The 27,834-nt window shown below is 39.5% G+C and overlaps 1 protein-coding gene across 5 annotated transcripts in view; it reads left to right on the top strand.

The window, feature by feature from the left end:
- gramd1a (GRAM domain containing 1A) overlaps window positions 1-27,834 on the top strand; it is a 78,448-nt gene that overhangs the window by 35,494 nt on the left and 15,120 nt on the right. For all 5 annotated transcript variants that reach the window (XM_034174169.1, XM_034174166.1, XM_034174170.1 and 2 more), the window contains 11 exons: window positions 2,159-2,179; window positions 4,951-5,035; window positions 5,161-5,264; window positions 5,914-6,009; window positions 6,367-6,447; window positions 12,707-12,825; window positions 14,701-14,998; window positions 18,242-18,401; window positions 19,583-19,729; window positions 21,889-22,010; window positions 27,424-27,566. In XM_034174169.1, coding sequence (XP_034030060.1) covers window positions 2,159-2,179; window positions 4,951-5,035; window positions 5,161-5,264; window positions 5,914-6,009; window positions 6,367-6,447; window positions 12,707-12,825; window positions 14,701-14,998; window positions 18,242-18,401; window positions 19,583-19,729; window positions 21,889-22,010; window positions 27,424-27,566 — 1,376 coding nt within the window. The remainder of the gene's footprint in view (window positions 1-2,158; window positions 2,180-4,950; window positions 5,036-5,160; window positions 5,265-5,913; window positions 6,010-6,366; window positions 6,448-12,706; window positions 12,826-14,700; window positions 14,999-18,241; window positions 18,402-19,582; window positions 19,730-21,888; window positions 22,011-27,423; window positions 27,567-27,834) is intronic.

Below are 27,834 nucleotides of genomic sequence, written 5' to 3'. Positions count from 1 at the left end.
TCACAGTTCCTGGTGCTGCCACCACCATGCTTCACTGTAGGGATGTTGCCTGATTTCCTCCAAACATGATGCCTGGCATTCACACCAAAGAGTTCAGTCTTTGTCTCATCAAATTAAAGAATTTTGTTTCTCATGGTCTGAGAGTCCTTCAGGTGCCTTTTGGCAAACTCCAGCAGGTAGGTTGCCATGTGCCTTTTACAGAGGAGTGGCTTCCGTCTGGAAGGTTCTCCTCTCTCCACAGAGGAATGCTGGAGCTCTGACAGAGTGACCATCAGGTTTTTGGTCACCTCTCTGACTAAGGCCTTTCTCCCGTGATTGCTCTACTTAGACAGTCGGCCAGCTCTAGGAAGAGTCCTGGCACTAAATTGAGTATTCTGACATTATGATCAGTTTGCCCTTTTAATTGTAGTGTTCGTGAGATTACTGAAAGCATAACAATTATTTGATTTTGGGAGATAGCTGTTTGACAGAATTACTTAAAATGTGTGGGAAGCACTGTAGTAGATGGACTTCCACCACTGTGCTTCTACCCACAATGTGAGGTGAATGAATGTTTGTTTCATATGTCTGCCAAACCTTTATTTCATCATGCCATATTGTAAAATTTTAACCATTTTTGTTAGACTATTGGCTTGTTACAACCGTGATTCCAGGTGCCGTGCTGTAGCACTACAGCTTAATCAGGATTGAACAGCTCATTGCTCATTATGACTGGTCAGTAACACACGTTTTAAAAACAGATTTAATGATAGCTTTCACACCTCCTTATAACTGTTACTCTTGATTGTTATTCAGAACACACTAAGACATTAAGGTACTCGACTGGACCTAAAAGGCTACAAATATTTTGTCGCTCTAGCTGCTGTACCTTTGGGTACAGAAATGATACCTCTAAAGCCCTGGTCCCACCGAATAATGAAGAATGAATAATGAGCCACATAACATTCATTTATTTATTTATTTTTGTACAAGTCCAGTTATTTGTGACAATCCCACCTGCTTTATGCACCAGACACTGTATATAAAATAATTATTTTGTAGCAGATTAATCATTTTCTATCACAGTTTGGCAGTAGAAAACACCTCTAATCGCTTCTGGAATCACAGAGGACTGTTTCATCTGTACCCTCTCTCTTTCTCATGCACTGAGGTGGAGAACATATTTGGTACAGCCTAAAAGGTAATTATTTGTAATGTTTATATTGTAATAGCTTGGTAAAACAGTTGCATGTTCATTCCTTCTTTATAAGCAACTGTAAAAGTATGTTTATGAAAGATTTAACATCTTGTTATAATGGATCAGATGGGCCCCTCGCTCCTGTGTGCACACTGACGCAATGACTCGCATTTTCGCAGAACGAGAGCGTGCAAAAGAGCAATTTTGCAGACATGAACAGATGAACACAAAGTTAAAAGTTGGATCACGGTGTCAGAATGACTGGAAAGCTGCGTAAGAAACCAGCCAGTGCGAGGAAGTGAAGAGGTGACTATCCAGGAACCTGTGGTTCGATTCTAGCTGGTGTGGTGCATTTAATGACTCTGGAACACAGGTGAGCAGCAGCCTGGCGCTGGTGCGTGGATGTGCACACCGGCTGGACTGTACAGGAGTGTCTTTTTTTGGACTGCGTTTAAAAAAAAAATTGACAACATCTTGAATGGATGCTGTGAATTGAAAACCCACACTTTAAAGAGACCAAGTGTGGGAGGGCTGGAGGTTTGGACCAAATTTATGCCTAAACTTGCACCAGCGTCATGTTGCGTGGTGCTACATGGATTATATGTGGCTTGACGTGGATAATATGCGGCGACACGAGCCATTCGTGGCTGGACAGGGCTCAAATGACAGGTCGGTCGTGGCTCACTAGAGGCTGATACCTGGCACATGAGGTACATAGAGGCACCTTCGTAGCAGATACGTGATAGCTTAAAACGTGGATCATTGTTGAATAATCGCTGACACACCCATGTGTGGCTCATTATTCATGGCTTATTATTTGGTGCGACTGAGGCTTAATTTCTATGTGTAGACCAGATCACATAGGCACAAATATCCAGTTATGTTATTTTACCAGATAATTTACCATATATAGATAATGTAGCCTTTTATTACTGAAGAGAAAACTGAAGTCCTCACTAAATATTCTGATTTTTCTTTCAGAAAATGCAGAGCTGGTACAATGTAAGTATACATTAACAGCCCTTTATTACACATTTTCACTACACACCACTTCAATATGCTTATGGTTGTCCTTTTTTTCAAAAGCAAAGGAATGTGTTGACAAAGGGAATTCCTAGTCATTGGTGCTAAAAAAAACAATTTTTTTTCTGATGGCCCCAGTTTTTGCTTCCGATGCTGAAAAGAGTTGTAATGTCTTGTAGAGATGTGAGGTGCATTGCAATGTTGTTTTTACTCAGAAATGAATGGGTAAGACTACAATTTAGAACATGTTTCTGCAGGCTCGGACTGGTAATCTGTGATTTTGGGCATTTGCCTGGTGGGCCGCTGCACGTTTAGATGTGCGTGGGCCGGCCCACCCATATTTATAGAGATTATGGAAATACAGTGTTCTCGAACCGTGCGCTGCTGTCAACACGAGGAAAGTCCGTGATCGGTGAAGCTACAGCATTTAATCGGCACAGCTGCAGAACCACTTCCTGAATTTGTGTCAAAATAAAAGTTCTGTAGTGTTTCATACATGGCGCAGTCTTATTCTAGGTTTCAGTTTTGTTTCCGTTTGATCACACAACGGTGACTTACATCGAGCACAATGATTGACATGACCAACAGCCAATGACAATTGGAGAAGCATACAGGGTGGCCAATCAGATTGCAGGACGAGCAGGTTGCCGCTCCCGCCCCTGTGAATGTATTGAGTCCTCGGCACCTGGACTTCTCTCCGCTCTTTTACTGATTACAAGGTTGGAATCGTTTCTTTTATCTTAATTAACTGTGGTTTACTTTTGTTAATCTTTAAATGCAACAGCTATGGACTTCAGCTCCTTAATTTGCTGCTGTGTGAATCCTAGCAGTGGTTACACATTACCTCTCTCACTTTGGAGACACAAAAGCTTTTTTCCCCGCTTGTGTGCTTTTGCTTCCGTTTTGTCAGACCAGGCGCCAGAAAAAAAAAATATTAAGGAGGCGATGAGTTTATCACAGGGGGCGGGGTCAAAAAAAGTGCACACCAGAGGAGACGTGCACTCCTGGAAAGCTCGTGTATTTACGCTACACCGCTGTGTAGACTAAGAGTAAAGAGTTTTGACAGTATTTTTTTTTATTATTATTTGAACGTATAGACCCTCGGTCAAGTGATCTCCTGCATTCCACACAGAGCCGGTGTTCTGTTGAGATGAGGTGCACCAACTTTCGACACTCTGAGCTGTGACGTACCTTCGCATTGTCCAATAGGAACGACGCTTCGGGCCAAAACACGGAAGACCTGTGGCAGAAACCACTGATCTCTACAAAATGGATTGGACCAATCCGATTGGTGCAGAAACCACTGATCTGTACAAAACATTAACGTGTGACAGGACTGCTCATTTAGAGAGCAGTTTTCTGAAGAAAAATCATTGGAAACATTTTTTTGTTGTTGTTACCTCAAAATTTCTGATTACTGTTAAAAAACGTTTAGAAGACTTGTATTTAAAATAACTAAATAAATCAATATATATATATATCTAGTCATTTAAACTTGTAATTTCGTCAAAATATGTAATTGCCTTTAATGTTATCAGGACAGAGTCATTTCTAAAATATGAATTTAAGCACAATAAGTGGAGAGCTTCTACCTGTGCAAATGTCTTTTGACTTTGATTCGTGGACATTTTTAATGATCCGTTCATTTATTGTTAAAATATAAAATGAAACAGCTTTTTAAAAAATAATAAAATAGTTGCTGTTTAAAGAGCCTTTTATTTAGAAGCAGGTGATGTTCTGCTGGATGTTAAATACGTGATATTATTGAATAACTAATATTTTGCTATATTTTCCAGTATTTCTTTTTCTTTTTTCTTTTTTTGATAACTCTAACATCCGAGGGGGCGAGGTTGATGACATGAGGGGCGTCGCCCCCAAACGCCCCCTCGTGGCGCCGGGTCCGCGTTTTGTACTATGATCAAGGTGAAATGACAGTGAAAGTGTGTGTTCATGGTGTTTAGGTGTATAGTATTGTTCATTGGGGGTTCGGTATGGACGGGTGGGTGTGCGTATTTGGGGGTGGATTCGTCCGGCCAATAGTGGGCTGGTCCAGAGGAAAAATGCCAGGGCCGAAATTTGTTCCCAGTCCGACCCTGTGTTTCTGTATAAGCATCAATATCAACTTTGCCTTTGTACATTGGTCAGAGGCAGTTGAGCCGCATCAGGCCTCTATCCATACAGTGTTTTTTGTTTGTTGCTGAGAGAGCGCCCACTAATACTTCATCCCAGCAGTTTCAGTGTTTTTATTGGGGGAGAAAACTTGTTTCTGTCACAACAACAAACAGCTGACAGCTATTTCATGTGCTGTGATTTAAAATTACTCGCCCTCAGCAAAGGATCTTGCGTCTGTCTAATCATCACAGATGAGGTGTATGTTTCTATTGTGATGGGTTTTCAGTGACAAATCAGCAATTCTAAACCTCTTCTCCCAGTTTCCTGAAATGGCGCTGTCGTGATGTCACGGCATCTTTCTGAAAGTTCAGGGATTTTCAGCTTATGTGTTAGGAGTGGGCAGGCAAAAAAGTTGTCCACTCTGGGGGGGGGGATGCTGGGTGTGATAATTTTTGTTTTATTTTTGGCTATATGGACACAGGCTCTTAGATGTTCTTGGAGGTTCAACTGCAGTCATCTTAATGGTTAAGGTGATACAGCTTATCTCTCGTTTGAATACTGGTGTTCGATCAGCACCACATCACCCAGTGCTTTGTGAAATGATGAATTGGTGCTTCCTATCCTGTTTTCTTGTTCAGGTTCTCAGTCCAACATACAAACAACGAAACGAGGATTTTCGAAAACTCTTCAAGAAACTGCCAGACACAGAACGACTCATAGTAGGTGAGTGCAGCATCCCATCAGCAAAAGCAGTTGCTGAAAAATAATGTTTTTAAACTCTCAAAATGATCCCTAATGTATTTTGTCATTGTTTTGAAATTTACCACTGTTTGTGCTTCTTTCATCAGACTATTCCTGTGCCCTGCAGAAGGACATTCTGCTTCAGGGCCGGCTTTATCTGTCAGAGAACTGGCTCTGTTTCTACAGTAATATATTCCGTTGGGAAACCACTGTAAGTCAGATGCATACTTGAGCTGTGTACACATTCACTGATAGTCCTTCAAAGACGGGCCTGGTTTAACAAAGTTATCACCCCTCATATCAGCTAAGAAAACTTTTCAAAGCACATGCTTACAGATCAATATAGATATGCTGAGGCCATTGGTAAGATAAGAACATAAGTTACATTTCCATCATGCCAGTTATGCTAACACGGATGCAATTGACATCCTTCCAGAGTAACGCTGCATGACTACGCGACAGCACATTATAGCATGCTTTATCCTATAGAAAATGATTACTTGACCCATCTTTATTTAAAGTCTCTCTCTCTCTCTCTCTCTCTCTCACACACACATCTCGAAAACTTTTGTCTGATGCAGAACAATTATGAGTACACACAAAGTACAAACTGTTCAGTTTTAAACAAATCGGTCACCATTTAATTTAACAGAAGAAGGCGACTCACATGGTTATTCATTGGTGGACAAAGGTCCGTTGAATTGCCTGCCACTAGAGGCCGCTGTCTTGTTGCCGCAGGTGACTACTTTTCCATTGAAGCAAATGTGACTTCTGGAGTTACATCAACCTGCTGCTAATATGTAATATGTACAGCTTTCGACAGGCGCATACAAGCACTGAAACCTGCTTTCTCTTTTAAGATCACCATCTTGCTGAAAGACGTGACATCTCTGACCAAGGAAAAAACTGCCAAGCTCATCCCAAATGCAATCCAGATCAGCACTGACAATGAAAAGGTTAGGCACACACTTTTTTTAAACAGCTTGACTGGTTTGTTTAAAAAAAATAGTGTTAATGTTTGCACATGTGCAAAATGAAGGGAAAGGGTGAAGTGCTCAGGCAAAGGAAGACTATTTGTATTGGGCCTAATTGTTGTTACTGCAGTATAACTCTGCAAACTGCTGATAAAATTAATCCTTTTTTGCCATTGAAGCAGTATTGAATCAGCTGTTTTAACTTTATCACTTCTCACTGACAAAGTAAACATCCCTACAAAAAGAAACAATCTGTTAAGTCCACTGTCACATTTTTTTTCTTTCTGTGTATCCTGTCTGCTGTTCTTTTGCCTGTCCCACTGACATTCACACTCTCAGCACTTCTTTACATCTTTTGGAGCCAGGGATCGTAGTTTCATGATGATTTTCCAACTGTGGCAAAATGCACTGATGGACAAGGTAACTACACACAGACTTTCGACAACAGTTACTGGATTTTCTGGCAATGGTGAAACGAATTCCTGTCTACCATTGGTATAGAAACACATGAAATTAGTGCAAAAGAACAAATGCGTACAACAGCAAATGCACAGTGGAAACTCTGCGGGGTGTTGACTAAATATCACTGTCTGGTCTTGACAGTCTGTATGTCCTTCTGATAACTGGAATACAAAAATTAAGAAGCTGCCATTGAGCTTGTTTAAAATGTCATCTCACTCATTCCATTTTTCATTCATCTTGTGATTCTAAAAGAGTTTAATGCTGTGAAATCCCTGTCAAAGGCTGACAACAAGTGAAAATGTCCAAAACAGGTTTGAATGTCACTTATTTATTGCATTAACATTTTTGGCAGTGGCCTTTCTTGATGTGGTCATCATGTTATGTTGATAATAGTGAGCTTTCATTGTTAGTGGTAGAATATCCTCATTTTGAATGCCAGATAGTATTGGTTACTTTAGCATCACTTAATGAAGTGCAGTTGATTGCTATGTGCAGAGCCCTACGTTTAGCCCCAGAGGTCACTTTGCTCAGCATGGCAAGTAAACTAATTCACTGCAGAGAGCTGTGTTGATTTATTGACAGCTCTGGTCAGTTTTCAAACATAAAAACAATCTATCTTTAATTTAAGCTTAATTTAAGTATAGCCACATCAAAATATCTCAGCAGCCAAACATACATAGCTCTGGTTTATTTGTGAGTGTTGTGTGGACTCTGCACTGCACAGGCTGCAGCTACGAAGAGAAAGGCTCTCTAGACATTTTTACATTATACCAGCAACATATTAAATAATTAACACCTTTAGTGGACTTTCAATGAGTGGGGATGAAGGGAAATATAAAAACAATTAATTTTTTAAAAACCATTTTGTGTATTTTCCAAGATACTGCACTTGCACAGAGCCCATTGCAGACACATTTAAATCAATCCAGTGAGTATGCTTCACATGTTAACATCTCTGCCACCATTCATTAAGAAAAGAAACCCCTCATCTTCAATCCAAGTTGCTCCTTTGTTTTATTCATTGTTTTAAGTAAACTATATATATATATATATATATATACACACACAACCCCTGGCAAAAATTATGAAATCACCGGCCTCGGAGGATGTTCATTCAGTTGTTTAATTTTGTAGAAAAAAAGCAGATCACAGACATGACACAAAACTAAAGTCATTTCAAATGGCAACTTTCTGGCTTTAAGAAACACTATAAGAAATCAAGAAAAAAAATTGTGGCAGTCAGTAACGGTTACTTTTTTAGACCAAGCAGAGGGAAAAAATATGGACTCACTCAATTCTGAGGAATAAATTATGGAATCACCCTGTAAATTTTCATCCCCAAAACTAACACCTGCATCACATCAGATCTGCTCATTAGTCTGCGTCTAAAAAGGAGTGACCACACCTTGGAGAGCTGTTGCACCAAGTGGAATGACATGAATCATGGCTCCAACACGAGAGATGTCAATTGAAACAAAGGAGAGGATTATCAAACTCTTAAGAGGGTAAATCATCACGCAATGTTGCAAAAGATGTTGGTTGTTCACAGTCAGCTGTGTCTAAACTCTGGACCAAATACAAACAACATGGGAAGGTTGTTAAAGGCAAACATACTGGTAGACCAAGGAAGACATCAAAGCGTCAAGACAGAGAACTTAAAGCAATATGTCTCAAAAATCGAAAATGCACAACAAAACAAATGAGGAACGAATGGGAGGAAACTGGAGTCAACGTCTGTGACCGAACTGTAAGAAACCGCCTAAAGGAAATGGGATTTACATACAGAAAAGCTAAACGAAAGCCATCATTAACACCTAAACAGATAAAAACAAGGTTACAATGGGCTAAGGAAAAGCAATCGTGGACTATGGATGACTGGATGAAAGTCATATTCAGTGATGAATCTCGAATCTGCATTGGGCAAGGTGATGATGCTGGAACTTTTATTTGGTGCCGTTCCAATGAAATTTATAAAGATGACTGCCTGAAGAGAACATGTAAATTTCCACAGTCATTGATGATATGGGGCTGCATGTCAGGTAAATGCACTGGGGAGATGGCTGTCATTACATCATCAATAAATGCACAAGTTTATGTTGGTATTTTGGACACTTTTCTTATCCCATCAATTGAAAGGATGTTTGGGGATGATGAAATCATTTTTCAAGATGATAATGCATCTTGCCATAGAGCAAAAACTGTGAAAACATTCCTTGCAAAAAGACACATAGGTTCAATGTCATGGCCTGCAAATAGTCTGGATCTTGATCCAATTGAAAATCTTTGGTGGAAGTTGAAGAAAATGGTCCATGACAAGGCTCCAACCTGCAAAGTTGATCTGGCAACAACAATCAGAGAAAGTTGGAGCCAGATTGATGAAGAGTACTGTTTGTCACTCATTAATTAATACTCATTGCCATAGGTATTAAAGGCACTGCGCTGCGGTGGTTTGAATCATATTTATCTAATAGATTACAATTTGTTCATGTAAATGGGGAATCTTCTTCACAGACTAAGGTTAATTATGGAGTTCCACAAGGTTCTGTGCTAGGACCAATTTTTTCACTTTATACATGCTTCCCTTAGGCAGTATTATTAGACGGCATTGCTTAAATTTTCATTGTTACGCAGATGATACCCAGCTTTATCTATCCATGAAGCCAGAGGACACACACCAATTAGCTAAACTGCAGGATTGTCTTACAGACATAAAGACATGGATGACCTCTAATTTCCTGCTTTTAAACTCAGATAAAACTGAAGTTATTGTACTTGGCCCCACAAATCTTAGAAACATGGTGTCTAACCAGATCCTTACTCTGGATGGCATTACCCTGACCTCTAGTAATACTGTGAGAAATCTTGGAGTCATTTTTGATCAGGATATGTCATTCAATGCGCATATTAAACAAATATGTAGGACTGCTTTTTTGCATTTACGCAATATCTCTAAAATTAGAAAGGTCTTGTCTCAGAGTGATGCTGAAAAACTAATTCATGCATTTATTTCCTCTAGGCTGGACTATTGTAATTCATTATTATCAGGTTGTCCTAAAAGTTCCCTGAAAAGCCTTCAGTTAATTCAAAATGCTGCAGCTAGAGTACTAACGGGGATTAGAAGGAGAGAGCATATCTCACCCATATTGGCCTCTCTTCATTGGCTTCCTGTTAATTCTAGAATAGAATTTAAAATTATTCTTCTTACTTATAAGGTTTTGAATAATCAGGTCCCATCTTATCTTAGGGACCTCATAGTACCATATCACCCCAATAGAGCGCTTCGCTCTCAGACTGCAGGCTTACTTGTAGTTCCTAGGGTTTGTAAGAATAGAATGGGAGGCAGAGCCTTCAGCTTTCAGGCTCCTCTCCTGTGGAACCAGCTCCCAATTCGGATCAGGGAGACAGACACCCTCTCTACTTTTAAGATTAGGCTTAAAACTTTCCTTTTTGCTAAAGCTTATAGTTAGGGCTGGATCAGGTGACCCTGAACCATCCCTTAGTTATGCTGCTATAGACTTAGACTGCTGGGGGGTTCCTATGATGCGCTGAGTGTTTCTTTCTCTTTTTGCTCTGTATGCACCACTCTGCATTTAATCATTAGTGATTGATCTCTGCTCCCTTCCACAGCATGTCTTTTTCCTGGTTCTCTCCCTCAGCCCCAACCAGTCCCAGCAGAAGACTGCCCCTCCCTGAGCCTGGTTCTGTTGGAGGTTTCTTCCTGTTAAAAGGGAGTTTTTCCTTCCCACTGTCGCCAAGTGCTTGCTCACAGGGGGTCGTTTTGACCATTGGGGTTTTTACGTAATTATTGTATGGCCTTGCCTTACAATATAAAGCGCCTTGGGGCAACTGTTTGTTGTGATTTGGCGCTATATAAATAAAATTGTTTCATTGATTAAGTCCATGCCTCAGAGACTGCAAGCTGTTATAAAAGCTAGAAGTGGTGCAACAAAATACTAGTGATGTGTTCTTTTGTTTTTCATGATTCCATAATTTTTTCCTCAGAATTGAGTGATTCCATATTTTTTTCCCTCTGCTTGGTCTGAAAAAGTAACCGTTACTGACTACCACAATTTTTTTTTCCTGATTTCGTATAGTGTTTCTTAAAGCCAGAAAGTTGCCATTTGAAATGACTTTAGTTTTGTGTCATGTCTGTGATCTGCTTTTTTTTCTACAAAATTAAACAATTGAATGAACATCCTCAGAGGCCGGTGATTCCACCGGCCATGTCTTTAAAATGTCTTCAAAAATGGATGTTGACTCTAAGGGGATTGGGTTGGGATTGAGAACTGATTTCTCCAGACATATTTACCATAGAGTACCACACTGTTTCTATTTCTGAGTGTGAGTGAAGCCCAAGAAGCACAGTTATTTGGAAATATTCATTTGCCATCATCTGACTTGTGTTAAAAAAATCCTTGTGAAAGTGATGATTTACTGGAGATTCATCAAAGGAAAGGCTGTCACTAATTGCATCCAGCATACGAGGTCTATTAGAAAAGTATCCGACCTTATTATTTTTTTCAAAAACCATATGGATTTGAATCATGTGTGATTGCGTCAGACAAGCTTGAACCCTCGTGCGCATGCGTGAGTTTTTCCACGCCTGTCCGTTGCGTCATTCGCCTGTGAGCAGGCTTTGAGTGAGGAGTGGTCCACCCCCTCGGGGGATTTTCATTGTCAGGAAATGGTGGAATGATTTGGGCTTTTTTTTCCATCAGAATTTTTTCAGAAACTGTTAGAGACTGGCACCTGGAAACCATTAGAAAAATGTATCTGGCTTTCGGTGAAAATTTTACGGGCTTCACAGAGAATAAGGACTGTTACTACAGCTTTAAGGGCGGCTTTAAGGACGCTCGGCGCGCCACGCTCTGTGCCGCCATCGAGAGCCACAAACCACCGGATCATTTCTAAACGGATGGCTCTGTGGAGCCGGACCGTCATGTGCACTTTCTCTGGTTATCACAAGAGCTGGACATCAACCATTTTCAGGCAGATTTCACTTTTAACAAGAGATTTTGTCATGGAAAGCCGAGCGGAGGCTTCGCGTGTCACAACTGATTTGCTGATGGAGCGAGACAAAGGAACACCTCCGTTTTGGTCTCACAGGACGGCTTTGAGATGGCGTTCAGACAGCTGTCGGTGGGTTTTCATCGAGTGATTATCCGAGAAATTGTGGATGTGCCTGGACATGCCAGAACATGTCCCGTGAGGCTTCATCACGGCGTTGCTGTGCGCCATGCGGCACCGCCACAATGCGCGGAATTCTTCCGCACGTCTGTCTCAATGTGCCGAAAAAGTGCTGATGTCCACGTCTTTTAACAATTCCTGTGCTAGTCAGACGACGTCCCGGATAAAACACAGCGTCCAGTTTGGAAATGAACGGCACATTCCACTGTTACAGGAGTTTTTGTCATGGAAAGAGGAGCGGAGGCTTTGCGCGTCGCGACGGTGCCGCATGGCGCACAGCAACCCCGTGATGAAGCCTCACGGGACATGTTCTGGCATGTCCAGGCACATCCACAATTTCTGGGATAATCACTCGATGGAAAAACCACCGACAGCTGTCTGAACGCCGTAAAATTTTCACCAAAAGCCAGATACATTTTTTTGAATGGTTTCCAGGTGCCAGTCTCTAACAGTTTCACTGTTTTGTTGTCTCAGTTCAATAATGTTGGAGTTATTTATTTATGTATTTTTTTTAATATTTTTATTATACAAAATTTGGTTGTTTGCATTTATTTGTAAACATTCTGAATTATGTACATGAAAGTCAAGCGTGCGAATAATTTTGACCACAGCTGTAATCCTGCAGCATTTCTTGTTCTTCAAAGTGTTTTGCCACCACCCCAGTGACTTCAATTTTAAAAAGGTTTCAAAACAGTATTTAACTGAAGAAGTCACTTGGATGAGTGGCAAAATATTTTTCAGCTAGACAGATTAAGACAGAGTACAGTTGACGTAAACATCTTCCTGGAGAAAAGAAAACCTTCATCAACAGATTGTGCCTCATGTAAAAATGCACTTAAGCAGGGAATCATGAATAAATGCAAAGTTGACCAAGACTAGAGTTAAGTATAGCAATATGATCACGATATTAAAGTTTGTCATGGAAGAGGAAATTCTCCTTGGTCACGTTATCACAGTAAAGGATTTTAGAAGGAAGTACAGTGCTGGTAATTTAATCTCACTTTGCTATGAAAATGTTTGTGTTTTGCAGTCTCTGTCTCCAAAAGAGCTGTGGCACATTGTCCACCAGTGTTACGGCACTGAGCTGGGTCTCACTAGTGAGGACGACGACTATGTCTCCCCCACCGCTGAACACATGAATGGCCTACTGTGAGTATTCATGCATAAGCCAACAAACTGGGTTGAATTTAATCACATTGTTTTAATTTTATTATTGAGTGATCATTGGCAGATGTGTTTGTAGCTGTGGTGGGCACAGTTCTGCTAACCGCTAATTATTGAAGCTAATGTTTTCATTATCGGATTAGCTTTTCAGATAACTTTGAAACCATCAGCGGACCAATTATCTTTCGATAAATTTTGGTCCGATAATTTTTAGATCACTAACGTATTTCTGCAGGTGTAGTGAATAAAGCTTTAACAGTTAAAAACGTGTGAAGTCTAATATCAAAGATTTTAATGCTTAAATGTTTTATAACAGATATACAGTTCTATTCTTTGCAAAAAGAGGAGAGCTGGTTTCAGGAGAAACCACTCTATCCTCTGCAGTCAGAGAACTGGTCACAAAAGAAAACAAGGGAAAAAACAAAGGTCTTTTTTTTTTTTTGATACCGTACTAACTTGCCAGCAATATCACCCAAGTCTTCCAGAAGCATACAGTTTTAACTTGTGGTTAAAATTTTAACCAAACTAATTTCGGACATATTATTTAAATTAACGTTACGTCTGAAGTTTTATAAAGTCAAAATATCAGCTATATGTTTTAGTTTTAAAGTATTGGACTAATGTTGAAGGTTTTAGTGTGGACATGCTATGATATTTTGGACAATTGAAAGGATGTTTGGGGATGATGAAATCATTTTTCAAGATGATAATGCATCTTGCCATAGAGCAAAAACTGCGAAAACATTCCTTGTAAGAAGACACGTAGGGTCAATGTCATGGCACAGGGTCAATGTCAACGAGCAGATCTGATTTGATGCAGGTGTTAGTTTTGAGGATGAAAATTTACAGGGTGATTCCATAATTTTTTCCTCAGAATTGAGTGATTCCATATTTTTTTCCTCTGCTTGGTCTAAAAAAGTAACCGTTACTGACTGTCATAATATTTTTTTCTTGATTTCTTATAGTGTTTCTTAAAGCCAGAAAGTTGCCATTTGAAATGACTTTAGTTTTGTGTCATGTCTGTGATCTGCTTTTTTTCTACAAAATTAAAGAACTGAATGAACATCCTCCGAGGCCGGTGATTCCATAATTTTTGCCAGGGGTTGTGTATATATATATATGTATGTATGTGTATGTGTATATATGTATGTGTATGTGTATATATGTATGTGTATGTGTATATATGTATGTGTATGTGTATATGTATATGTATATGTATGTGTATATATATATGTATATGTATGTGTATATATATATGTATATGTATGTGTATATATATATGTATGTGTATGTGTATATATGTATATGTATGTGTATGTGTATATATATGTATATGTATGTGTATATATATATGTATATGTATGTGTATGTGTATATATATGTATATGTATGTGTATATGTATATGTATATGTATGTATATGTGTATATATATGTATATGTATGTGTATGTGTATATATATGTATATGTATGTGTATGTGTATATATATATGTATGTGTATGTGTATGTGTATATATATATATGTATGTATATGTGTATGTGTGTATATATATATGTATGTATATATATATATATAAAATAGGCATTCTTATGAGGTCCATTGTAGCAGTGACACAAGTATTTGGTGCCATGGGACCACCTGATATTTTTTGAGGGGATTCATGTGGTTTTTTTTTTTTTTTTTTTTTCAGTCAGGCAAATAGATCCTCACAAATTAGCAGACTGGGCTTCTATGTGTCTTTTTTTTTTTTTTTTTTTTTTTTTTTTTTTTTTTGAATGTCAGTGAAACTTCCATCTGTATCTTCCAAACAAATTATCTTTCCAACAATCTCTTTCCTGTCATCTCCCTTGACTCTTTAGGCCAGGAGATGAATCTGTTTTGGTCACAGATCTGTTAGATCTCAGCTCAGGGTCAATCCCCTCTACAGGCAGCTCTCCTCCACCTCTGGTGTCCTGCATGTCAGCCAGCCCGCCCTCAGTCACCAGTCTCTGTGGCTCCTCTCCACCTTCCTCCACCTCCTGCCTGCCTATAGAGGTGCTCTCCTCATCTGGTCAGAGACTCAGCTCTGACCCTCTTGAACCCAGCACACCTAGCTGCTACAGCTCTCTTCCATCTACGACTACGCCCAACACATCCGCCTCTGCAGCCGCCACATTTGTGAGTGTTGGACTTTGACACGCACTTGTGCATTGGCATACTGTCCAGGACTGCAGTCATCTGTCTTGATATGATGTGTTGGGGTCGAATCAGATTACACCTCCACATGGCTACATAATGGGATATCGAGTTTTAAATCTACAATTCAGCCCTGTCAGTGCAATTCAGTAAATTTTGTATTTTTAATGTTGTTTGATAATTTTGCTAATTGATGAATCTACTATATTTATTGTTTGTCTAATGTGAGTTTGCTGTAAAATGTATTTAGCCAGTCAAATATGGTTTCATAAGCATTTATGCTTTTAAATCAAATCAAATCAATTTTATTTATATAGCGCCAAATCACAAGAAACAGTTTCCCCAAGGCGCTTTATATTGTAAGGCAAGGCCATACAATAATTACGGAAAAACCCCAATGGTCAAAACGACCCCCTGTGAGCAAGCACTTGGCGACAGTGGGAAGGAAAAACTCCCTTTTAACAGGAAGAAACCTCCAGCAGAACCAGGCTCAGGGAGGGGCAGTCTTCTGCTGGGACTGGTTGGGGCTGAGGGAGAGAACCAGGAAAAAGACATGCTGTGGAGGGGAGCAGAGATCAATCACTAATGATTAAATGCAGAGTGGTGCATACAGAGCAAAAAGAGAAAGAAACACTCAGTGCATCATGGGAAACCCCCAGCAGTCTAAGTCTATAGCAGCATAACTAAGGGATGGTTCAGGGTCACCTGATCCAGCCCTAACTATAAGCTTTGGCAAAAAGGAAAGTTTTAAGCCTAATCTTAAAAGTAGAGAGGGTGTCTGTCTCCCTGATCCAAATTGGGAGCTGGTTCCACAGGAGAGGAGCCTGAAAGCTGAAGGCTCTGCCTCCCATTCTACTCTTACAAACCCTAGGAACTACAAGTAAGCCTGCAGTCTGAGAGTGAAGCGCTCTATTGGGGTGATATGGTACTATGAGGTCCCTAAGATAAGATGGGACCTGATTATTCAAAACCTTATAAGTAAGAAGAAGAATTTTAAATTCTATTCTAGAATTAACAGGAAGCCAATGAAGAGAGGCCAATTTGGGTGAGAAATGCTCTCTCCTTCCAGTCCCTGTCAGTACTCTAGCTGCAGCATTTTGAATTAACTGAAGGCTTTTCAGGGAACTTTTAGGACAACCTGATAATAATGAATTACAATAGTCCAGCCTAGAGGAAATAAATGCATGAATTAATTTTTCAGCATCACTCTGAGACAAGACCTTTCTAATTTTAGAGATATTGCGTAAATGCAAAAAAGCAGTCCTACATATTTGTTTAATATGCGCATTGAATGACATATCCTGATCAAAAATGACTCCAAGATTTCTCACAGTATTACTAGAGGTCAGGGTAATGCCATCCAGAGTAAGGATCTGGTTAGACACCATGTTTCTAAGATTTGTGGGGCCAAGTACAATAACTTCAGTTTTATCTGAGTTTAAAAGCAGGAAATTAGAGGTCATCCATGTCTTTATGTCTGTAAGACAATCCTGCAGTTTAGCTAATTGGTGTGTGTGTCCTCTGGCTTCATGGATAGATAAAGCTGGGTATCATCTGCGTAACAATGAAAATTTAAGCAATGCCGTCTAATAATACTGCCTAAGGGAAGCATGTATAAAGTGAATAAAATTGGTCCTAGCACAGAACCTTGTGGAACTCCATAATTAACCTTAGTCTGTGAAGAAGATTCCCCATTTACATGAACAAATTGTAATCTATTAGATAAATATGATTCAAACCACTGCAGCACAGTGCCTTTAATACCTATGGCATGCTCTAATCTCTGTAATAAAATTTTATGGTCAACAGTATCAAAAGCAGCACTGAGGTCTAACAGAACAAGCACAGAGATGAGTCCACTGTCTGAGGCCATAAGAAGATCATTTGTAACCTTCACTAATGCTGTTTCTGTACTATGATGAATTCTAAAACCTGACAAACTCTTCAAATAGACCATTCCTTTGCAGATGATCAGTTAGCTGTTTTACAACTACCCTTTCAAGAATTTTTGAGAGAAAAGGAAGGTTGGAGATTGGCCTATAATTAGCTAAGATAGCTGGGTCAAGTGATGGCTTTTTAAGTAATGGTTTAATTACTGCCACCTTAAAAGCCTGTGGTACATAGCCAACTAATAAAGATAGATTGATCATATTTAAGATCGGAGCATTAAATAATGGTAGGGCTTCCTTGAGCAGCCTGGTAGGAATGGGGTCTAATAGACATGTTGATGGTTTGGATGAAGTAACTAATGAAAATAACTCAGAACAATCAGAGAAAGAGTCTAACCAAATACCAGCATCACTGAAAGCAGCCAAAGATAACGATACATCTTTGGGATGGTTATGAGTAATTTTTTCTCTAATAGTTAAAATTTTATTAGCAAAGAAAGTCATGAAGTCATTACTAGTTAAACTTAAAGGAATACTCGGCTCAATAGAGCTCTGACTCTTTGTCAGCCTGGCTACAGTGCTGAAAAGAAACCTGGGGTTGTTCTTATTTCTTCAATTAGTGATGAGTAGTAAGATGTCCTAGCTTTACGGAGGGATTTTTTATAGAGCAACAGACTCTTTTTCCAGGCTAAGTGAAGATGGTTATGAGTAATTTTACCACATTATCCCTCAGAAAGAAACCAAAAGTGGGAAATGTGGGGAAAAAAATCATCAAAAGTGTGTGTGTGCTCTTGTTTAAATTCAACACACAGTAACAGTCTCTTCTGCGCTTTGCTGTCTTTTCAGTTTGAGGTACTTTGTCGTCTCTGCTCTGTTTCAATGTATGCGTTTGTGTGTCTATTTCATGGAGCGTATCAAAGGAGAGTCAGGTAAAATAAACACTATTAAATCAGATTATCTTCTCAATAAGGGTTAATTTGTCCAAAACCAAAGATGGACAGACATCAGCCCCAAATGCTTAAGTCAGAACAAAACAAAATATGTGTCATTTTCTTTTAAACACACCAAATTTGGTAAGCTGTTAATGGTAGACATTACCATTCCTGGCTAGTGCGCTAACAACTCTCTTACTGACATTATGATTGTAGTCTCATACAAGCACAGGACGGCCGGGTTTGACAAGCAGCCCCCCGCTATATAACAGCATGATCATATCAACAATAGGCTCTGACCCTGTGAAGTCTCTTTTCTCTCAAGTCATATGATAAGTAGGGGGATTTTCCCATAAACCACCTTGTAATCACCCTGTAATGTGCCTCTTTCCGAACTGTTTTAGAATTTGGAAGAGGGTGAGGATAACCTGGCTGAGTCATCTAATCACCTGCTGGTCCTGCCAACAAGCAGCCTGGGAAACCTCTCCTCATTGGACATCACTAATGATGAGGACCTGCCCACAGAACTCAGCAATTCCTCTGACACACCAGAAGAGAGTACCGGTAGGTACTGTCTGGCGTGAAAACCACAAAAAGAAACCTTGTAGGCTAAAAATGATTGTTTTGGATTAATTAGTAATTGGACAAACATTAATTTTATTTATCATTTTCAAAAGTTTTATTTTAGAGAGATGCTACAGATTTAGTAAACTGAAAAATTGGGCCAAAACAGCATGACTTGAAGCATCGCAAGGTGGAGATCATTTTATCAATCATATCTTACAACTTTTGATAGACTTGATATGATTTTTACATTCTAAGACCAGTGTTCCCCCAAAACATTCTGTCAAATCTGTCTTGCTATTTAAAATAAACAATACTCATCACTTACAACATTTTATGGGTAGTAAGCCTAGAAGCTTGCCCTATTTCACGAGCTGTATTTCCTCTTAACAGTTTCTAGCTGGTGAAGGTGGTGCTTGGCGAGAGCATTCATTGCTTTCTGTGGTCATGAGTCTTATTCCCATGCAAATCATTTTCTTTCAGTTTCTGTGATTTTTGCGTCTATCTTTATAAAACTGAACAATAAATTCTGTATGCTTGTGGTACTTCTTTGTTTTACTCAGTTTATTTAGGATTTCTGTGATGGTTGTTATTTTTCTGTCATTGTTGGACGTGATGCAGCAAAGGCTTTTTAATGCATCTTTTGGCTGATGACCGCCATCTCTTCTACATGAATGATAATTACAGGGAAGGTTTATCCAAGAATTTCCATGGAGGATTTCTCTGCTGTGTAGGTGGGTCATGGCTATAAGCAGACTTGTTATTAAATCCTGGTTATACCAGCGGTATTTGGTACAGTAAATCTGAAATTTTCTCTGAGTTGACAAGATAATCGCACAGCTGCCTTGAGGTTTAGAATCAAGCACAGAGAACATATTTAGATTTTAATGTGTCAACCAGAACCTGCTCTTTAGGCCTCCACCATGTTCTAAATTTGGAAAGACTGCTTCTCCTGAATGTACTGTATTTACTACCATAGCAGTACGGTTTCTATCCATGCTCGATTCAGTGTGATTACACTCTGATGTGTTTACTTGTGTTGACAGAGTGAAAAGGAAGGATGAAGAACCACATCTGAAAATGTAGAATCACATTACAGGCCAAACAGTATTAGTACTAAGAATTAATAAACCCCTTTAATTGATGAATTTACCTTTTTTTTTTTTTTTCTTGATGTCCAGGTGAAGTGCATTCGTTTTGCTCCAACCTTAGCGGGCGGGTACAGATCAACACTGTGGTCCGTATGAGCGTGGACAAGCTGTATGACCTTCTCTTCTCTGCTGACACACACTTCATCCGGCACCTCTTCTCTCAGCGACACTTCACTGGTAATTTAATACACACAAACTGTAGTAATGTCACAGTTATTACAATACTATCACTTTACAAACACAGTAGTATCTCAGTGTCCTGTATATTCTTTGCTCATGTTTGGTTGGTTTTCTACTTTCCTTTGTACCAAACATTCATGTGGGAAGCCAGTTGCTAGTTTTGTTTTTGTTTTTAAGAGCATCGTCTGTATATGTGGCGCTGCCTCCTGTCTTTTAGTATGTATCAGTATCAGTATTCCAAATGCAATTGCCATTTTTCTCTGGAACTAGATCAGTTGAAGGTCACCCATCCACCTGCCCAATTTCGCGTGCAAGTCTCTAAACTGCTTAGAATGCAAACCATCCTTCAGAAAACTTCCATTAACTTATTGCACAATGGCAAGAGAAAGTGGGCAAGATGTCCTTGCTGAGAAACTAACACTGCAGTGTGATTTGTAGCTGAATAACATTCAATCGAAAATGACTCACCTTTTAAAAATACAGAGTGCCTGAATATAGAAACTGATAGTTGCTGTAGTTTCCTAATTATTGTAGCATGAAGGTGCTGATTTTTATTTATTTTTTATTATTGTTATTTATTTATTTATCACCCCCCCATTTTGCAACTTGCATACTGCTGTGTCATTGTGCTACTACATTTTTTTCAGGTGATAGGGTTTTTTTGTTTTTTTTTACCCTCTCAAGGCAGGCGCTGCAGGTTTGCAACAGCTAAATATCTGATTTTTCCTGTTAATAAAAATAATTTGAGCCTGAGAGGGTTAAAGTGCATTTTTATGAATGCATTGTGTGTTTTATTTAAATAGTGCTAAATGCTGAACAAGATACTGTCATGTTTCTGTCCTGTTTGGGCTCCAGTCTTATTTGTCCCCTTTTCCTTTTCCTTCAGTTTAGTCCGGTCTTGACTTTGTTTTTATTTTTTGCCGCTTGATTGTTTTCATTTTTGTCTGTTTCTGATTATTCATGTTTATTATTCTGTGTTCCTGGTCTTGGTTCTCTCATGTATTGCATTTTTGGTTTAGACATTTATTGCTTTTCTTTCTGTCACTAGGTTCATTATTGGTTATCTTTTATTAGTTATGTATGTATTGGTTTAGCTTTTTACATTCTTTACATTATGCTTTAGTCTCAGGTTTTGCTTATTGTTTATCTTCAGTGTTTCATATCTGATTAGGTTCTGTTTGTGATTTATTGTATTCTTGGTTTTAGTTATTTTGTATTGTCATTGTATTTATTTCTATACTTTATTCAGTGTCAGTTCTGTTCCAGCTTTGTTTATTACTATTGATCTTCTGGTTTTCCACTTTGATTAGTCACATTGTTTCCTAGTTTTTTCCCCCTTTTGTTTTGCTCACTTTTATTATTGTCTGCCTTAAGCACGTCTTATTTTCTTCTTAATTTTCCAGTCACTTAGTTCTTTTGGTTTGTCTGCATTGCGTTTTCCTCCCTCACTCTCTTGCACCTGTTCCTCATCTGTCAGCCACACCCCCCTTTCCAGATCCTTCGTCCTCACGTGCACCTTGTTTTTCTGTCACACCTTCCTTATTTAAACTGCATCTGTTCACTCCCTCACTGCTCGTTTGTTGATGATGTTCATCACTTGCCAGCGCTTCGTCTCGTCCTGTTTTTGCTCTTGCCGTGTTTTGATTCTTCTCTGTGTACCGGATCCTGTTTTTGCCTCAGCTCTGAAAACCCAGTTTGCTTGTGTAGTGACCCAGCTTGTTTTTGAGCACGTCCTCTGTCTCACCCCTGCCTGGTACTTTTGCTCCGCAGACTGCCTTCCTGTTACCGAACCCCTGCCTGTAATAAAGACCAGTATTTTTACTCATACGTCCAGTTTGAGAGCCTGCATTTGTGTCCAGCCTCTGTCTGTGCCTTGCCTTCACTCAGCCTGGCAGATACCTTTATTTGGCTGTTGCCTACCCCAGTAGGAGCCCCTGCCTGCTTTGGAGCATTGTGTAGCGTTAATTGGTGCTTAATTTGGGGAATGTAGATTGACCCTCTTTTTCTGCCTCTGTCCCTTCAGGTGCTCTGAGTTCTTTCTTTCGCTCATATGATCACTTTCCTTTTCATTTATAAATTACAGTCTTGAAGTACTTGACTTTGGTGTCTCTTGTTCTTGTTTAACTCAAGTTTCCTTTTCATTCTGTATCTGTCAGACCTGTCTGTGGGTGAGTGGCAGCAAGACAGCAGCAGTGGGAATACCAGCCGTGTGCTTAGCTACACCATCACCCTCAACAACCCCCTCGGCCCCAAGACAGCCCCAGTGGTGGAGACGCAGGTCAGTTCCTGAAAAGATTTTGTGTTTTGCAGCAAAAAAGGAGGACGCTCCACTGCCAAAGAACAAAATGAAAAGTGTAACGTCAGGAATAAAAGTAGAAAGATGCACTGACACGAGCATGCCTGAGACTCACGCAATAGCATGCACGTCGTTGTGATGATCCTACCCGCTGTGTTCGCAGCTGGATGCCCTTCTTTGTTCTACTGGCCGGCTGCCACATGCTCTGCGCTGGACGCTGCGTATATAAAATAATTATTTCGTGGCGGATTAATCATTTTTTTTCTGCAAATTGGCTGAAAAACGGCTCTGATCACTTCCTGAATCACAGAGGAGGCTGCAGCCAGAGCCGTTCGCACGCCTAACTACCTGCAGAAAGCATTTTGAGCCTTCTAAAAAGGTAATTGTCTTGTTTACATTATCATGGCTTGGTAAAACAGTTGCGTGTTCTTTCCTTCTTGTGTGCAGCTGTTAAAGTATGTTTATAACCGATTTAACGTCTTGTTATAATCCTTCAGATGAGCTGCGCTCTGATGCAATCAGCTGATGTCACCACTCGCTCTGTTCACTTCTTCTTTACTCCACTTGACGAGCTGCATGTAGTGTTGGAGATTAGCTCGTACCACATAGCACGACATTTGTGCGTGAAAGATTTTTTTGAACTTTTCAAAATTCTCTGTGCGCATTAGCACGTACCGGCACCCCTCTCGCATCCTGTCTGCACCTGTTAAAGACTAGTTTACTCTCCAGTACGACACAGGTCGTGCTGTGTTGTGAATCAAAGGTATGCTCGTGTCAGGTATGCTGTAAAACATTAAATACCCGTTGTTTCCTTAATATTATCAATTTAAAATTTAAATGGCTTATTCAAATGAGTACAAGGCTGCTTTCTTCATAGAAAAGTGCTGAGTTTTTGTTTAAAGCTCACTGCACAGCAATGATTGGGAGCAAAAAACTGACAGGACCCTGAACCAGAGGTTTCTGGTGGCTCAAGATAACGTTCTGTTGGTTGTAGTTAACAATGGTGTGTTATTATTGGCTTGCAAAAATTCTGTTTCCAGTCCAGGTTTGATTCAAGTGTTGAAAGTCATAATGCCTCATTTATGACCATGTAAATGGTAAATGGACTGCATTTATATAGCGCTTTTCCATCTGTATCAGACCCTCAAAGTGATTTACAATAATGCCTCACATTCACCCCGATGTGAGGGTGCTGCCATACAGGGCGCTCACTACACAACGGGAGCAACTAGGGGATTAAGGACCTTGCCCAAGGGCCCTTAGTGATTTTCCGGTCAGGCTGGGGTTTGAACTGAGGATCCTCTGTTCTTGAGCCCTACACTTAACCACTAGACCTTCACCTATTCATGTAATGAGGAATGAATATTATTTATCCAAAAATGACGTGCAGGTTTTACAACTCCAATTTCAATGAAGTTGGGACGTTGTGTAAAATGTAAATAAAAACAGAATACAATGATTTGCAAATCCTCTTCAACCTATATTCAATTGAATACACCACAAAGACAAGATATTTAATCTCCAAACTGATAAACTTTATTGTTTTTGTGCAAATATTTGCTCATTTTGAAATGGATGCCTGCAACACGTTTCAAAAAAGCTGGGACAGTGGTATGTTTACCACTGTGTTACATCAGCTTTCCTCCTAACAACACTCAATAAACATTTGGGAACTGAAGACACTAATCGTTGAAGCTTTGTAGGTGGAATTCTTTCCCATTCTTGCTTGATGTAAGACTTCAGTTCTTCAACAGTCCAGGGTCTCCGTTGTCGTATTTTGCGCTTCATAATGCGCCACATTTTCAATGGGCGACAGGTCTGGACTGTAGGCAGGCCAGTCTAGTAACCACACTCTTTTACTATGAAGCCACACTGTTGTAACACGTGCAGAATGTGGCTTGGCATTGTCTTACTGAAATAGCAGGGACGTCCCTGAAAAAAATGCTGCTTGGATGGCAGCATTTGTTGCTGCAAAACCTGGATGTACCTTTCAGCATTGATGGTGCCATCACAGATGTGTAAGTTGCCCTTGTCATGGGCGCTAACACACCCCCATACTATCACAGATGCTGGCTTTTGAACTTTGCACTGCAATCTGGATGGTCTTTTTCCTCTTTTGTCCGGAGGACACAACGCCCATGATTTACAAAAACAATTTGAAATGTGGATTCATCATACCACTGCACACTTTTCCACTTTGCTATCTGTCCATTTCAAATGAGCTTGGGCCCAGAGAAGGCGGCGACGTTTCTAGATGTTGTTGATGTATGGCTTTCGTTTTGCATGGTAGAGTTTTAACTTGCACTTGTAGATGTAGCAACGAACTGTGTTAACTGACAGTGGTTTTCTGAAGTGTTCCTGAGCCCACCTGGTAAAATCCTTTACACAATGATGTCGGTTTTTAATGCAGTGCCGCCTGAGGGATCGAAGGTCACAGGCATTCAATGTTGGTTTTTGGCCTTGCCGCTTACATGTAGAACGTTCTCCAGATTCTCTGAATCTTCTGATTATATTATGGACTGTAGATCATGGAATCCCTAAATTCCTTGCAATTGAACTTTGAGAAACTTTGTTCTTAAACTGTTGGACTATTTTTTTTATGCAGTTGTTCACAAAGTGGTGATCCTCACCCCATCTTTGCTTGTGAATGGCTGAGACTTTTGGGGATGCTCCTTTTATACCCAATCATGAGTGTCCTCAGTTCCCAAACACTTATTGAGTGTTGTTAGAAGGAAAGGTGATGTAACACAGTGGTAAACATACCACTGTCCCAGCTTTTTTGAAACGTGTTGCAGGCATCCATTTCAAAATGAGCAAATAATTGCACAAAAACAATAAAGTTTATCAGTTTGAACATTAAATATCTTGTCTTTGTGGTGTATTCAGTTGAATATAGGTTGAAGAGGTTTTGCAAATCATTGTATTCTGTTTTTATTCACATTTCACACAGCGTCCCAACTTCATGGGAATTGGGGTTGTAGATGTTACAGCTACTCAGGTTAAATCTTTGGTCCTTTCAAGTTAAGACATCTTAGAAAATCTTACAGGCAGTTTATAGGTCAATGTTGGAGTCACTTATTTGCTTTACCAAGCTTTATATCACTTGTCCCTAAAAGTGGAGTACAGTATTTTGGATGGTCTTTGCTTTTAGGTCACATAATCTATCAAGTATTTATCTTAATCTCCTTGCTGTGATGGTTCTGTGTTGCTCTGTAAATGCTAAGCAAAGAGTCGCTGTCAAACCGAGTGGGGAAATAAAGTAGCAAAATATATTCAATGGTTCGATATATTTGTAATATTGATATTGTACAACATGAGTTGAAAATGAGTTCAAAGTTGAGACTCAGCCTTAGTTTTAAGGTATTTAATCTAAATCAGATGGTGTTTTGAAAGACACTTTCATGGTGAAATGTAGCAGTTTTTGGGTGAGAGTTCTACCCATCAACTTTTTTTTCTTGAAGAGACTGGGGAAAAAGTTGGGAAAACTACCTTTTTTTTTTTTCCTTTCTTCCACCGCTCATTAAAACAATATAATATTGAAAGATTGGCTCAACAGTTTTTTGGTGTCCTGTAATTATTTTAGTTACAAGTAAGCAGCTGAAAGGTCTACAGTTTGCTCCTTGTTGCACCTCAAATATGTTGCTATTTATTGTCAACATTTTATACAAGGCATGGGAGAACTGCAAGTGACACAAATCCAAACCATCATTAAGATAAAAAAACCAAAACAAACCCTTCAGTAAGGTAGCATAAACACTGGGTGTTCCAGAACATGCTGGTGAGCTCAGGAACAAGCCTGCAATTCTCTGAATGAAAAGTCAGTACTTACCTGTAGATGGGGGATAGTCGAAGAGAAGAATTATTTCCAGAGCGAATGTAAAATAGCTTCATAATATCTGGCCAGATCGGTTGGTGTTTCTGGATCAAAATGAACAATTGTAAAAAAAACAAAAAACTTTACTGGCACAAATGCAGGAGTTTTAGCTAAAGGTGTAAGCTATTGATAAAGCCTCAAAATCAATAAGGACAGATCAGAATTGTTCAGAAACATCATAAAATTCCTGTGTAGTTATAAGACAAAATAAATTGGACAGCTGGGACAAAGATTAACTAAAATTAGTGATGAAGAAAAGAAGGAATTCTTCATAATCTGAGTCGTTCTGCCTCATCTTTCATGTGGTGAAGTTACTGTCAAATCGAGGCATGTTTGTACATTCATGAGAAATCCCCCATTATTTATCAGTATGTCAGCAGAAAATCCTAATGTGTGTGTGCAGGGGTACCAGGTGGGCAGCGTATCCTGAGACCTTGAATATGTAGCGGTTTTTCATTTGTATCACAGTGCAGGTGAGCAGGAAGCTAAAACAAACTAAGTCTGTGAACTCAAAACAGAAAGCCATATGCCCAAAAATATCACTGTGTCCTCAAGTAGTTTGACTGTGACCCAGTTTTTGTAATTTTGCCTGGTCTGTACACCACAGTGGAATTGAAATAAAGCCATATGTGCTGGTAATGTAGACTTTCAGCTTTAACCTAAGCAGTTTACTAAAATTTGGCATTAACATTTCAGAGTTCAGGGCACCATTTTTATTTATGCAATCCCTCCTTTTTCAGAGCCCATAAGTAATTGGACAAACTAAATAAGGATTATTTTGAATACATTTAAAGCCAGTTTTCTTTAATATTAAGTAATATTTGATAGATACATAACCACTTCCAAGTCACTTAGTCTTCATTTGCACCCAACATGAAGAAATAGAAACAGTATGGTAAATCTGTCTTGAGTCTGTAATGCTCAACAACTGTGTACTCTTTTAAGAAGGGGACTAGTGAGAGAGGACACTGCAGTGTGTTACAGGCTTCTGTGGAAGTGACTGAAAAAACTGTGGATTGTGTTGAATCACCAGTTATATGGCTTTATGGTGGAGTGGGAGAGAGAAGGCTTTTCTTAAAAACAGCACATGAAATTTGAGCTAGTTTGCCAGCAGGCACATGGTACAGTCGAGCCTATCTTAGATCTGTGTTCTGATATGAAAATCCTTCTGTGTTTCACTCCACACAGTGCCTGCATATGTCTGTGGGTTCCAGGCTTTGGCTAGTCATTGACTACAAATGATATGGAATCAAGTGTTCAGAAAAAAGTGGCCATTTATGGGTACATTAGTTTGTCCAGTTACATTTAGGATGTAAATGTTCTGAAAGTTGAAAGTCTTTCCTTTGAACAAATGATCATCATTTGCTTTAATATGGTGTGGTTGACTGCAAAATCAACAACTTTGTCCGTGTCTGAACATTTTGGAACCTGAATGTGTATGTCAGTTTGCATTCACAGATAATGATGTGCATTTGAACGTTCTCTAGATTTTCCTAACACCGTATTTGTTTCTGCTTGCAGACTTTGCACAAGAGCAGCTCGAAGAGTGAGTGCTACGTGGTGGACTCAGATGTCATCACTTCAGGTATCCCCTACCAGGACTACTTCTATACTATCCACAGATACTGCCTCACATCCATCAACAAGCACAAGAGCCGCCTCAGGTGGGTGTGCTGTCTCATGGTATGACTCGCACGTGTGTTTAATTCCTGTTGATTTCATGAACTGAGAGTAACAATGCACTAATATAAGTTGTAAGTGGAGCCCGGCTGCGCTGAGGCTATAGTTTCAAATGAAGCAAAATTACAACAGTAGTGAATCCGTTACTTCAGTCACTCTCGCAGTAGTGAGTCGTCAATGTGTTCTTGGTGGAATTTTGATTTTGATATCAAAATTCCACCAAGAACACATCAACACATCAACGACTCATAC

This window comes from Thalassophryne amazonica, chromosome 7 (genome assembly GCF_902500255.1).
Source record: "Thalassophryne amazonica chromosome 7, fThaAma1.1, whole genome shotgun sequence".
NCBI classification, from domain to species: domain Eukaryota; kingdom Metazoa; phylum Chordata; class Actinopteri; order Batrachoidiformes; family Batrachoididae; genus Thalassophryne; species Thalassophryne amazonica.
The sequence above is the reverse complement of the archived record's forward strand: the minus strand, read 5'-3'. Positions and strand labels throughout refer to the sequence as shown.